Source organism: Myiozetetes cayanensis, unplaced genomic scaffold, assembly GCF_022539395.1.
Source record: "Myiozetetes cayanensis isolate MyiCay16 unplaced genomic scaffold, myiCay2020 scf26, whole genome shotgun sequence".
Lineage (NCBI taxonomy): Eukaryota > Metazoa > Chordata > Aves > Passeriformes > Tyrannidae > Myiozetetes > Myiozetetes cayanensis.
Genome location: NW_026087477.1, coordinates 6,563,571 through 6,577,954, shown reverse-complemented (window position 1 = coordinate 6,577,954; position 14,384 = coordinate 6,563,571). Strand labels below are relative to the sequence as shown.

General features: G+C 53.7%; 1 protein-coding gene across 1 annotated transcript; it reads left to right on the top strand.

Annotated features, from left to right (window-relative positions):
* Positions 1–3,550: 3,550 nt before the first annotated feature.
* On the top strand, positions 3,551–14,260 carry ACER1 (alkaline ceramidase 1). The gene is made up of 6 exons (XM_050321477.1): positions 3,551–3,643; positions 9,898–10,012; positions 11,023–11,161; positions 12,068–12,205; positions 12,927–13,064; positions 14,092–14,260. The coding sequence occupies exons 1-6, from the start codon at positions 3,551–3,553 to the stop codon at positions 14,258–14,260; spliced, it is 792 nt and encodes a 263-aa protein (XP_050177434.1).
* The last annotated feature ends 124 nt before the right edge of the window (positions 14,261–14,384 follow it).

Below are 14,384 nucleotides of genomic sequence, written 5' to 3'. Positions count from 1 at the left end.
CCCTGCGTGGCACAGGATGTATCAGGGATGCTTGGATGCTTCACTCACACTGAGGATGCCGGAGGTTTTTGGGGTAGGAAAGCTCATTCTTTTCCAGGGTGTTCAACCAGACCAGGCATCACATGTGTGGGTTCTTATTCTGAAATCCATCTCTGCCTCCATTCCCTGCCTCCCTTCCCAGTAGGATGGGCAAGTCAACGCTTGCTTCTCACTTCAGATTCCCTGGGGAACGGGAGAGCTTTGCTCAGCCTGGAAACTCAGTTCCTACTTGTGCAGTCCATTCAGGAGCTGAGTGAATAAGAAAGCAAATTCACCTCAGAATTCCACACTTCAGACAAGACAGGGAGACCATCCAGGGGTGGGAGCAGCTCACTGGGAATCCCCTTGGATCTTCTGCTCCAAGTCTGTCCTAGAAAGACGACCAGCCTGGACTTAGTTACACGTAACGGAGGCTCCACCGTGTTGTAACATAAGCTGCCTAATTACCCTCTTATTTCCAAATGCATGTGGATTTGGGAGGCTTTTGTAAGCCCTGGCATCTCCAGGAGGTGTTGCACAGCTCGGGGATGCTCCTTTTCACAGAATTAGCAAAATAAATGGCTGAGCTTCCCAAAGAGCTTATTCCCAGGGCAAAGGAATCCCTACTCTTCAGGAAACACACGGACAAGGACACCTTGGATCTTTGTCTGACCCTGCCCTGTGATGCTGCATGTGGTGTCTCCCCTGCTCCAACAGGAAGCACTGACCAAATAATAAGTTTTATATTTAAGAAAGCAACACATTTTTTCTTTTCTCGACTCTACAACTTTCTCAACTCTACAGATTGTTGATTCAGGGGCAAAAAGTTTAATTGCTGCCAATTCTCTTGAATGCCTGAATGAGGTTCAGGAGGAAAATATTTGCAAAGCAGGAACCCAAAAGTGTCCTGTTCAGGTCATTCTTTAAGTACCAAAATAAACCAGCCAGAAGTAAGTGTGGTTTGATAGAAACATTATTTTTGGTAATAAAACAGTAGATGGGGAGAAGTCGAAAAGTGAAAAAGTGACTTGAACTTAAAGCCTATAAAACCCAGCAGCAGCACCTCAGTGATGGTCAGAAGTGTTGTGCTGGGGTTTATCCACCCCTGTGAGGAGTTTGTAGGGATCTGTCCCTCCCCTGGGAAGAGCAGGGCCGGGATCGGGGCGTGTGCGCGCGCGCAGGTGAACCCGCCCAGGGGCACACGGCGATTCCAGGCTGCATTTCCACCCTCTGCTCTTCCAACCCTTCCAGCTCACGCTTCCCTGCCCTCCCTCCCTGCCCCTGCCCACCTGGGTGCACACATATAAACCCTCCAGCCAACATGTTTCCTGTGGGGGCCCGGCGGGTTTGCCTGGAGGGTGCACGTGGCTCTGGTCTCATCCCGAGGCTCTCCCTAGAGACGGGGCCAGGGGATTTGCTGGCGGCTGCTGCCGGTGAGCTCACACCGTGGGCACTCCTTCGGAGCTAGAGCGGCAGGGCAGGTTGCTGCTCCAGCTCTGCTGGAATCCTTGGAGCTCCTGACGCTTCATCTGGCCGTGTGGAAGCAGCGCTGGTCCATCCAGGGATCGCAGGTAAGCCAGGCTGGGAGGAGGCGTGAGCAGCAATCCAGCACCACTGCTCCCATCCTTCTGTTCCTTCTTCTGTCTCCTGTCTCCTCCATCCCTTCACCATCTCTCAACCATCTCTGTTCAAGCCACGAGATGGGATTCACCACCCTGGGCCTGGTTCTTTTTTCACCCTGCAAAACCAACTTCCATGGCTGTAAAAGCGTAACGCAAAGCAGCAGGGACGAGGAGAGAGTCCCTGCGGTGTGAACGAGCACATGGAGACCCAAGAGCAAGAAGAGTCAGAGCTCAAACCCATCTGCCTGCCACCTCTTTTAGTTTACTTCTGTAGCTGTGATCTCACCTGCTCTGGGAGCCAGCCAGCCTGGATTAAAGAGAGGGCATGGTTAACTCGCAGTTGGAAAGGAACGGTGGAGGTTCACCCTCGAGTCGGTTTATCTGGTTGGAGCAGGAGCTACAGAAGAGCTCGTTTGTCTTAGCGTTTTCCTCCTGTGTTTTCTTCCTTTGAACTTCTTGGGAAGAGCAGCAGAGGAAGCTGTGGGAGCTTCACAGCCCTGCACAGCCCCGGTTTCTGCTGGACACAGTGGTGGCTGCTCAGCGGTGTAAACAGGGAGTCGGCTGTTTCTCCTCTAGAACAGGATCAGCTGATGAGTGGGGTTATGATAAACCTCCCTTCCCTGCTTTAGGCTCAGAGCTGAAAGGATTTTCAAAGAGGCCAAAGCTCTGTTTTCCACCAGCTCCTCAGGATTTCAGAGGCACCACTCGAGTGGTGTCACCTCAGTCCCTGTTTGGTGTCACCTCAGTCCCTGTTTGATGTCACCCCATACCTGCTCGTTCTGCAGGGCTAGAGAAGCACAGCCAGGTGGGTTAGTTCCACACTGCATCTGGGGACTGAATTCCAGGGAATTTCTGTGGATGTTTTGTACCAAAACTCAGCTGCTGGGATTTGGATGGTGCTTCCAAACACCTCTAAGGTTGGCACCCAACTACCAGCTTCAAAAACAGCTCCAGCGTCTCAAAGATCTGAAACGAAATATGCCAAATACATAACTTATGATGCAAATAGGAACAGAATTTTTACTTTTTTGAATTAATAAAACATTGCTGAGAAATTATGCTCTCAATGAGGACAGGGAAGACTTTAGAATGGGGAAGAAAAGCAAGCAGAAGGTTAGATATTTTTAGAATCTCACTTGTAACTGCAGTTTCTGCTGCTTCCAGAGGCCAGGCTGGAGGTCACGGCAGTGGAGAACCCACTGGAGGTGTGAAACTCTGGGAAACGAGGATGGAGCTTGCATGGGAGTGCACTCAGAGGGAAATCAAATTCAAACTGAAGAGGCACCTCCCAGTGCCTTTGCTCTGTGCCCCAGGACTCTGGGAATACCCAGGGTCTGGGCTGGTGCTCCAGGGCTGAGCTCCCACAAGGTGATGAGCTCCAGCCCTCGGGATGATGCTGAGGAACAACTTAGGAGAACAGGGCCAATGAGCACCAACCCCCGTGGAGTTGTCCACTCCCAAAAAGCAGCTCACAGCCTACAGAGAGCAGGGAAGTCCTCCTGGCAGCAAGGTGTGAGTCACAGAGAAAGTGAAGAGGAGGGAGAAGACGGGGTGACAAGGACTGGGCTGAGATGGGGAAGCGCCGTGTGGCAGCATCGACACCCGACGAGAGACGTTAATGCCATGGATGGGTGACCACCCCCAGGCTCAGAGGTCAAGGGAGTTTTCTGGGGTGATTTTTAACTCCTGCATCACAAGGAGAGAGGAAATATTCTGCAGGATGAAGCGTGGTGGGAAGAGGATGAGTCTTTCCTAGCCGGGTAAGATGCTGTGTTGAGCTGCCCGGTGCCAGGCGAGCCACGTCAGTGGGGTGTGCGAGAGCCAGGCGGGCACAGCGGGATCCTGCTCTTCCCCTGGGGTCTGCAGCACTAACCTGCTCCTCTCCCTTCCCTCCTGCAAGGTGCCCAACGATGCCAAGCATATTTTCCTACCAGAGTGCCGAGGTGGATTGGTGTGAGGGCAACTTCGAGTGCTCGGCCGTGATCGCAGAGTACTACAACACCGTGAGTGTGGGATCATCCCAGGGCAGGCTGGAACTGCTTTGAGGACACCAGATGGGATGGGACGTCCTTTTCTTTCCTCCTGCTCTCTCCTCTGAGCTTCCTGGTGTTGGAGGGTGCTGGTTTGGGGGATGTTTTTTTGAGCTTCAGGTAAATTATGGGACTTGCTCCCGAAACGTGCGGGGGGCCAGGGGGGACTCCTGGTATGTGCGGGGCTGATTCCCAGGGAGAAAAGTCTGGCAGCGCCCAGATCTGTGAGATCCTGTTATACCAGTCCTGCAGCTCTCCTGCCAGCTGGGGTAGGTCCCACACAGGGCTGATATATTCCAGCTAAACGTACAGGAGTGGCAAAATGAGAGGCAGCACTTCCATGAACCGTGTCAGGCAGGTTGGGAATCCGGAACTCAGCACAGGGGAAAGCTGATGCACGAGCCAGTTTCACCTCCTGTGATCCTTTATCAGTCAGGCTGCAGGCAGTGCCAGTCCCTGGGCTGCAGCCTGGCTGGAGCATCTGTATCTCCAGAGAACCTGGAGATAACCAGCCTCTCCAAGCACATCTTTCTCCTTCAGAGCAATTACAGGCTCGCAGGGGTGTGAGGCATGTGGATTTACAACCTTCCACAGGCCTTGTTTACAACTTTTGGCAATTAGGGTCCAACACTAGAAGTTCTTGTTCTCATGGAAATGGCTCTTCCTCTTTTTTTTTTTTTTTTTTTTTAAAGCATTTCCTGCTTTTAATAAATTGCCTGTAATAAGGATAATTCCCTCTGCCAAGCCCTGCAGTTCCCCAGCTCTAATTGCCCACACGGGGTCTCAGAGGAGGGGGCTCGGGCTGTGTGAATGATCTTTGTCTGCTCTTTGAGGCAGACAACAAAAAGCTGACAGTCCAGACCAAATCCTGCTTCCCTCTGGCATCCAGCTGGGTGTGTTGTGCTGTTGCCTGGTTAGTGAGACTGTTGGATGGGCTCAGAGATGCAGAGCGAGGTATAACGACCCAGGAGGTCCAGAAATCACTCAATACTCACATCAGCATCTCAAACAGACCAGGTTGGACAGGGCTTGGAGAAACCTGGGCTAGTGGGAGGTGTCCCTGCCCATGGCAGGGGTTGGAATGAGATGATCTTTAAGGTCCCTTCCAACCCAAACCCTTCCATGATTCTGTAATTCTGAATGGGAGGTGCCAAAGGTCTCTGTGTTTTGGGCTAGAAGGGGTTTGGTTTTGGAAGACCGAAAAGTGAAGTTTTTAGTCAGGATTCCTTCTGGGAGATAAATTTGCCTCGTGTCCTAGTTTAGTACACAGTCAGCACTTTTCAAACATGTCTTTGGAGCTGAGATACCATTTTCACAAGGATCCTGATTTACACCCAGACTGGCAGAGTGGCTCTGGATCCTTATCACGCCAACAAGTATCTCAGGAGCTCTTCAAAAGCTCTTATGTGTCTGACTTCTCTGCTGGATACCAGCTGGTGTGGCCACATGCAAAACGATGTCACTTAGGGCCCAAAGCCCTTTGATTCCCATAAAATATTAACTCTCAGCTGCCTGGCTCGTTTTGTGGCACAGGATTCTAAATTATGTGGCTGTTCCTGACGATCCTACCCAGGTGCCTGGTTCTGGATTGAGGTCACAGCCATCCCCCATGTTTCCATACCACCTTTGAGGCACTGGGCTTGTTGGGATGGATTTTCACTGGGTGGGACTCAGACAGAACAGTTTTCCTCCAGGACTGGAAAACCTTTTCCAATGTGTGTTTCCACACAGATGCAAACTAGTGTGATACTGAGGAACTGAGATGTGGGAAGACCAAACCCTGCAGGATTTTTTTCCAGTGGTTGAACTTGCCCTTGTTCTTCTCCCTACGACACTGGGCACCCCTTCCCCAGCAGAGAAAGAGCTTTTTTTTGGTCCCTGCACTGATGTCCTTGTTTCCAGGCTCATGGAGCTCAGCAAGGTGCCTGTGCAGGTGGAGGGAACCAATTCTGTAGCTTACATTTTGAGATGTGATTCCCAAACAGAGGAAGCAGCAGAGATCTAAACCTGCTGTGCCAGCTGCCTGCACCAGGCTGCTGTGTGACCTCCTGTCCAGACAAGGGCTGACAAAGGAGCAAACCTCCAAAAAATTGCTGTTAGCTGAATATCTGACAAGAACCCCAGGGCTGCACCATGCTCAGGGCCAGACCTGTAACCAAAAGCAGGCAGGAGCATCACTGACATGGGCATCACCCCTTCAGCAGCTGCACAGCCTGGCTGGCACTGCCTCTCACCCCCTGCAGCAGCACAGGGACCCCTCTTCACACCCTGGGCTCCCTTTCAGGATCAGGGATGTGCCCCAAAGGGAGGCACAATAAAAATCTGACCAGGCTGTTCCACAGCTATCCCTGCTGGCTGGCAGCACCCTGCAGATCCAGCTGGGGCTCAGGGCACTATCCCAGATGTGCTCCTAACAGCCTGGATCTCCTCCTCTTCCCCTCTCCATCCCTTTGTTCCCCATGCTCAGGTTTCTGCCTCTCTGCAGGGTTGAGATAATTACCTCAATATTGACTTCAGTGTCAATTTTCCGGAGTTTTAGAGGGAATTCCAGCCCAGAGGCTGGGAATCCAGCCAGCTCCTACCCAAGCCTGCTGGACCACTAAATCAGCAGGGCTTCCTCACGGAGCATCCTCTTCAATGTCTTCTTCCCAAGCCTGCCTGGGGCTCCAGCAGGGCAGTTCCGTGCCAGCAGCTGTGCTGCTGGGAATTGCTCCGTGCCAGCCACACTCTCTCAGGCCTGCTTGGCTTGGATGCTTTTTTTATTAGAAATAAGCACCCAGGGTATAAGAAAAGAATGTAAACAATATCTTTAAGTACCTAATAATACATGGTGGCTCATGGCTGGATGCAGTTCAGCAACAAAGCCCTATTTATAGTGACTCAGTGACCCAGAAATTTATTGTCTTCTGGCTGCTCAAAGGAGAACAGCATTGTGCTCCACGAGGGTCATCAGTCAGGGACTTGTCTTTTTGCCCTCGTTTCTTTGCTGAAATGACTGATCCAGGATGCTGGTAATGACACCCACATCCTCAGCAGTGTCTCTGCAGCAGCAGGAGCTCTGACACTGCTGTGTATCCAGAGCTCCTGGATGCTTCGTGGATTGGTGGGATAAGCTCAGCTTACCCCAGGTTACCCAGATCCACCCAGAGCAGGACTCACAGTCAGTGTGTCAGGGCTAATCCCCTGGCAGCACAGCCACATCACCCTCTTGCCTGCCCAGAAAGTCATGTGCAGAACCAAACACCCCCCCAAACAGCTGTTTCCTGCCCCAAAGCACTGGCAGGACACTGTGATGGCAGGACATGCAGCCTCCTCCACTGCTGCACAGGTCTGGCTGTTGGGAACTTGCTGCACAGAGTCTGGAGAGCCTCAGAGGTGTTCACTCCTGTCCTGGACCCTGTGGGATCCTCTAGAAGCTAAAGCTGGTTTTCTGGCCTTTGAGTGAGTGAACTCTGCAGTGAATCCTGCAGAAATTTCCTTCCACTGCAGAAAATTCCTGGCTGGAGAAAGGACTAGCACAGGTCTGAGCTGCCATTGCACTGCTGCTGTGCTCAAACCAGTATCTCCTGCCCCAGTCCTTACCAGAGGCTGGTCTCACCTTCTCACGGATGGAGATGCAAAGAGGTTCCCTGTGGGTCTCTCCCTCCATCCCAGGGATCCCTCCAGCATGTCCTGCCCTGATCCAATCAGAGGCTGGTCTCACCCTGTCAGGGATGAAGATTTTCTGCAGGTCTTTCCCTCCATCTCAGGCTGGAGATGGAAAAGCCTGGGAGGTCCTCCTGATGATCCTACTCACGCACCAGGATTAGAGCCATGTTGCTGATCCCAGTCTTGCTTCTCTCCCCTCGAAAGAAGCAAAATGCCAGGCTAGGTGGGCACCTGGGGCAGTGTCTCACCCTTGTAAGGGAGTGGGACACAGCTGTGAGCTCACCCAGCGGAAACCCAGAGGGCTGGGTGGCTCTCACATGTCCAGTCACACCTCGGCTCCATCACCGCTCTCTTATCTCCCCCAGCATCCCGGCAGAGGGAGCTGGTGCCTCCCGGCCACTACGACCCACGCAGGTATAAATAGAAGCTGTGCTGGGGGGTCTCAGAGTGAGCAGAAAATCTGGGAAAACTTCCTAATGGGAGTACTGGGAGCAAAACCCTCCTGACCACGTTCGAGACGGAGCTTGTCACATCCTAGAGGGAAGACAGAAGTCAGCATTTACAAATCAGGGCTGGGATCCCACGAGTGATGAAAACCCCTGTCCCCCACAGGGGTAGGAGCTCTCCCCTAATCTCAGAGCTTGGCTGCTCTGCAAGGAATCACTCTTATCTCCCTGACCCTGTTGGCACGGCTCCCCCGATTATCCCTCCCCTCTCGATATCTGATCTTGCACATCATGTCCCGAATTAACGAGGTGATAACGCTGCTATCATGTAATTAATGGCGCTGTTGCAACGCCCGCTGCAGCGCAGGGATCCAGAGCTCTCCATGTGCAATCCCAGCCTCCCGTGTTTCCTCACGCTGTCGCGCGTGCTGGCACTTGCACGCTCCGCTGCCTTTCCTCCCTTTCTGCTCCTCTTGCTCGTCTTCCCAAAGCCTCCCGAACCGTTTCGCAGGAGGAAAGAAACGTTTGAAATGCAGTCGTTGCTTTAACACGTGGTTTCTTGATCGTTTTTCGGAGCAGTTTGACCTCAAGTGTGCAAGTGGGAGCAGCACTTCTTTTTTCATGGCTGGGATGGGAATAAGCCTGGATTTGGCTCTAAGCACCTATGGAAAAACAATACATTTGGCCTGAGAATTGCTGTTAATGGGAGCATGAACTCGTTTCATGGAAGCCTCCGTGAAAATCAAGATTAATCTCCGGTGTTTAAGGGAATTGAGACCTTACATTAGGCGTGAATTGTGTTTCCCTCTGGAATACCAGAGGGTGTGTTTCAGATAGATGACAATATCCCTGTGATTTGCAGCCCTGTTACCATAAACTGAGATCCCAGGGGACCTCACAAGCCGAGTGCAGATTTTGCAGTTTACCTGGTGCTGCTGAGGGGGGAGGACTCTGGCCTGTGGATGTCACATTCCAGGTGTGGGTTCTGGGTCAGCATCCAGCTGGGAGATGAAAGGATCGCCAGGCTGAGGTAAGAGTCACCCTGATGGTTTGCAAATGGCTCCAAAGCCCCAAAGAGCTGCCTGGCAGGTAAACACAGCACCACAGTCCCAACATTTCATAAGCAAGCAGGATTTTCCCTGGGGAGGCCCCGGTGATATCCCTTTCCTGAGTTTGCAGAGTCAGGTGAAAAGTCCAGAGTCAGAACCCACAGAGGGTAATTAGTGCAGACTTCCTTGCCTTGTTACTGCAGGGTGGAGTGGGCCAGACCCAACAGACAGGGCCAGTTTTGGGGCACTTGCTGCTCCTCCCCAGCTCTCACATTTTGCCCATCAGCATCTCCACTCCTCAAAGCACTGGCACCTTCAACCAGTCCAGCACCGTCCCCTCCTCCCCAGACAAATCAAAAGTCTGTCCATGAAGGAATTTTGCAGAGTTGGAAATCAGGGCAGAATAATTCCACTGTGTTCATTTGTCAGGTGTGTTTAAGGGAGGTTGGTGACCTCATGTAATTACTGGTGTCCAGAGCACCTCCCCCCTGCAGGCCAGGTGGCTTCACACATGACACCACAGGATGTCACCTCAATCCTGCCTGTTCCCACCTACCCACGTCCTGCTTGTCATGCTGCTCTCCACCACACCCACTCCCAGCTAAGGATGTTTTGCTGACCGTGGTTTGCTGTGGTGCCTGAGCTCCTCACACCCACTCACAGTGGGACTCACAGCTGGCTGGAAGGGTCAGCAGCCACCCAGGGAGCTCCTGGCAGGTCTGGGTTGACAGGAGGTGGCTGCAAACAGAGCAGTTTGGCATCTTGCTTGAAGACATTGGGCAGCTGAAGCTAAACCATCGCCCAAGAGGGGCAAACCAGCTCACCCTGGGCTTGCTGGCCCCAGAGGTGCCTGCAGGGAGAGCACAGGTGCCTGCAGCCACTGCTGTCAGAGCAATAGCTGTCCTTCCAGTTCCAGCCTCCCTTCTGCAGAAACGCCTCTGCCCTCTCCCCGTGCCAGGAGCAATCCCTGCTTCCCACTAGAGATCGGTATCCTGTTCACACACGGAGATGTCGAGGCACGTGGTGGGGCTGGGGACTCGCCCAAGGTCTTGCAATAAAGCTGCATGTGGCTCTTGTTTTCCAGATCAGCAATGTGAGCTTCTTTGTGCTCTCTCCTACCCTGCTCTACCTGAACCGGCAGTACTGTCAGCACCGGGCCGTGCCCTTGTACTTCACCTCGGGCCTCCTCATCCTCGTAGGTGGGTGCCAAGGCTGTGGGAAGACCAGACAGGTTGCCAAGAGTACCCAACATGATACCCTGGGATGTTCTCAGTGGCCAAAGCCCCCAGGAAAGCTGAGCTGGGGAACCAACCGGCCATTTCTGTTTGAAGCCCTGCAGGTTGTGGTTCCTGCACCTTCCAGCCCGGTAAATCCCCGTGGTGTTGAGTGTGTGGGATCCCCCCTGCCTCCCCCACACCAAGGCCCATTCACAGAGTCACAGAATAGTTGGGGTTGGAAGGGACTTTTGGAGACCTTTCTGGAGAGGAGGAGGCTCAGGGGGACCTTCTCACTCCCTGCAACTCCCTGGCAGGAGGGAGGAGCTGGGGAGGGTCAAGCTCTGCTCCCAGGGAACCAGCAGTAGGACAAGAGGGCTCAGTCTTAAGCTGTGCCAGGGGAGGTTTAGGTTGGACATCAGGGAGAATTTCTTCCCAGAGAGAGTGATCAGACACTGGAATGGGCTGCCCAGGGAGGGGGTGGATTCACCACCCCTGGAGGTGTTTGAGGACAGACTGGACGTGGCATCAGTGCCATGGTCTGGGGGACAAGGTGGTGTTGAGTCAGGGGTTGGACTCCAGGATCTCAGAGGTCTTTTCCAACCTGGTTGATTCTGTGATTCTGTGAGACCATCCAGTCCAAACCTCCTGCCCAGGCAGGGTCACCCGGAGCAGGTGACACAGGAATGCATCCAGGTGGGTTTGGAATGTCTCCAAAGAGAGAGACTCCACACCCTCCCTGGGGAGCTGTTCCAGTGCTCTGCCACCTTCCATGGAAAGAAGTCCTTCCTCATGCTGAGGTGGAACACCTTGTGTTTTAGTTTATGGCCATGACTCCTTGTCCTGTCACTGAAAAGAGTCTGGTACCATCTTCCTGACACCCTGCTCTTCAGGAACACCGTGCCTTTAGGAATGGCCCCCAAGAACTTCCCAGGCCAGACAGGCTCGTGAGGGAATGGAGCTTTGCTGACTCAAGCTGCCCTTGCTCCTTGCAGGCATCTTCTCTATGTACTTTCACATGACCCTGAGCTATGTGGGACAACTCCTGGATGAGCTCTCCATCCTCTGGACTCTGGCTGTGGCATATTCCTTCTGGTACCCCCAGGCTTACTTCCCCAGGTTCATCAAGACCAGGTGTGGCTCAGAGGGACACGGGGTGCAGGTTCTGAGGGGAGGGATGGGTCATTGACATCGAGGTGTGTGACCCCCCAGCTCCCCTGCAAGGGTTCAGCACTGAGGTCACTGGGTTGGCTTTGGGACCAGACCCTCCATCACTTGGTGCTGGCAGAGGAAGAGTCAAATGTTCCTGAGCATTAACATTCAATTACCCGTTGCTGTCAAACTGCTCCAGCATCCTCTGCCATCCACAGAGAGCTTTCCCTGAAGGCTGGGGGGGTTTCCCATAGGACAACCTCTCATTTCAAGGTTTAGTAGGAGGGTTTGCTGTGCTGGAGGAGCTCAGGAGAGAGGATGGGGGTACTGGGTGAGCTCAGGAGAGAGGATGGAGATACTGGGTGAGCATGGACCAGCAGGAACAGGAACCCAGCAGAGCTTTGCTCCAAGGATGGTCCCATCCTGGCTGGAGCCCCTCGAGCCAGCCCAGTTAGAAGCCTCTCAAAGGCCTGCTCTGAGTCTGCTCTTCCCATGCAGAAGGAGGTCACCAGGAGTTCACACTGGAGACGTGGCTGGGGGAGAGGGGAAGGGACTTGGGAAGGGATTTGCATGTGAAAGGCCCCTCTGAGCCCTATTGTTGTTCAGTCAGCCCAAATCGGCCAGTTTGGAGGGCTCTGGTGGACTCCTGCCTTGCAGCCCTTCCCTGTGCAGAGCTCCCGGTGAATTTGCCTCGTCCCTGGCATCACCAGGAAAGTGCTGGAGCTGCTTTCTGGGCTGTGCCCTCCTCTCTGTCGTGGACTAACCAGGGGGCTGATACCTCAGCCTTCCTGCCAGGACCGCACAGAGACTGAGCATGACCTCTCCCACCCTCATCCTTCCCTCCTGGGAACGCTGGGGGCACTGACACTCACTCCCACCTCCCTTTAGGAGGCATTTCTACTGGCTGACTGGGATCACCACCGTGATCAGCACCTTGATGTCTTTCGTCAAACCCACCCTCAATGCCTACGCGCTCAACTGCATCGCCTTCCACCTGCTCTACCTGACCAGGCGTGAGCTCAAAAAGTAAGGAGGGGGCTGGCAGGGGTCATCTGCAGCTCCACTCGTGCTCCTGGTGGGCACTGACTCTGTCCACAACAGTGAATTGAGACCAAGCCTTCATCAGCCACACATACTGTCAGCTCTCCAAAGAATTGGGGCAGCCTGGGAGGGACCAGGAGGAGGAACAGGCAGGACTGTGGGCAGTGGGGTACAAGAATGGGGACAATCCATGGGGCAATCTTAGCTGAAGAGACTGCCCAGGACAGTGGTGGAGTCACCAACTCTGGAAGTGTTCCAAAAATGTGTGGATGTATCACTTGAGGACATGGTTTAGTGGTGAACATGGTGGTGGTGCTGCGTTGATGGTCGGACTTGATGACCTTAAAAGTCTTCTCCAGCCTTAATGATTCTGTGATTCTCCTCCTCAACTGCCATCTCTGCAGCTTTTTCCCCTTCATGGGGCATTGGGGAATTAGTGTGTGGCTGGGAGAACCCACCAGGGCCTGGGGAGAAGACAGGAGTGCCTTGGCATCTCCCAGCACCATCCTCACACAGAGAGAGAGAGAGTCAGATTCCCTCTCTCCAGAGCCACACTTCTCCAGCTCCTGTGGTCTGAGGAACACTCTCCAGAAGGAACTCGCTGGGGTTTGCAGTGTTGAATGTGCAGGTGGGAACCATCCCCCTTTGAAACTCACTGTCCCTCTAACATGACCCTCTGCTCCCTCTCCCTCACTGTGCCTTCCAGGTGCAACGACAAACGGGTTCACCGGACGGCCGCGGTCATGGTGATGTGGTGGGTCCTGGCCATCACCAGCTGGATCAGTGACCGGTGGCTTTGTTGGCTCTGGCAAGCCATCAACTTCCCCTACTTCCACAGCTTCTGGTAAGGGCTCCTGGGACCCCAGCCCAAACATTTCAGGGGCTGAAGGGTCACAGCTACAGAAAAGTGGCAGCAGGGATGACAGGCTCTGCATTTCTGCCCAAGCCTCTCTCCCTTTCCTGTCACTATTGATGCTGCTCCTCACCCTGGCTCCAGCCCAAGGATTCAGCCCTGAATTCACTGTTTAACATCCCTTTCCTCCTCCACGCCAACCAAACACTGTTTTGCAAGTGAAAGTGTCCCAGCAGTCCCTCCAGGTGAGCAGCTGGCTCTCCGAGGGCTGCAGCTGCTCCCAGGGAGCTGCGTGAAGTGCAACCTTCTCTCAGTTATTTTAACAGCCAAAGTGAAAGGCAGAGATTTGCTTGGACTCATTTCAGAGCCTGCCCAAGTGTGGCACACTCAGATTCACCCTCACAAAGCACAGGGGTGGCTGGGAGAGGCACCTGGGCTAGGCCAGGCAAGGGGGAATGGGTGGTTTGGGGTTACAGTCCCCTGTGTCACACCATAGAATCATAGAATCAACCAGGTTGGAAAAGACCTCTGAGATCATCAAGTCCAACCCTTGATCCAACACTGATCATGGCACTGATGCCACATCCAGTCTCACCTTAAACACCTCCAGGGATGGTGAATCCACCCTCTCCCTGGGCAGGCCATTCCAGTATCTGATTACTCTCTGGAAAAAATTTCTTCCTAATATCCAACCTAAACCTCCCCTGGCACAGTTTAAGACCGTGCCCTCTTGTCCTGTTACTGGTTCCCTGGGGGAAGAACCCGATGCCCACCTGGTTAAACCCTCCTTCTGTCCATCTCTGTCCTCTCCTCGTCCCAGCTCACAGAGCTCTGACAGGACATCCCCCCAGGCACAAACCCCACAGGCAGGAGTCACACTCTCTGCAGCCCTCGTGCACCACAGGACCATTTACCACTTCCCCTGCCACTGCTACACCCCTTGGCTCCAGTCTCAAGGTGGCCATGCCAGCAGATGGACTTATCCCTGTCCAACACATCTCTTTGTTTTCCCTGCCAGGCACGTGCTGATAGCCCTGTCCCTGCTGTACTGCTGCCCTCTGGTCATCTACTTCGACGTCAGCTATGAGATGCCATCCTTCAAGCCCAAGCTGGAATACTGGCCCAGCGACTCGTGGCCTGTCGTGGTGCCCTATGTCACCCTGGAGGAACCCCACAAGCAGTGCTAGAGCCAGTTGCCCCCAGGCATCCCTCGGGCACGGGAGGGTGTGTGATGCACGTGTGGCTGTGCTGCCTGTTCCTCGGACCAGGGCAATGTGGGAGCAGCTGAGGCCTCGTGATGCTGGGCATGAA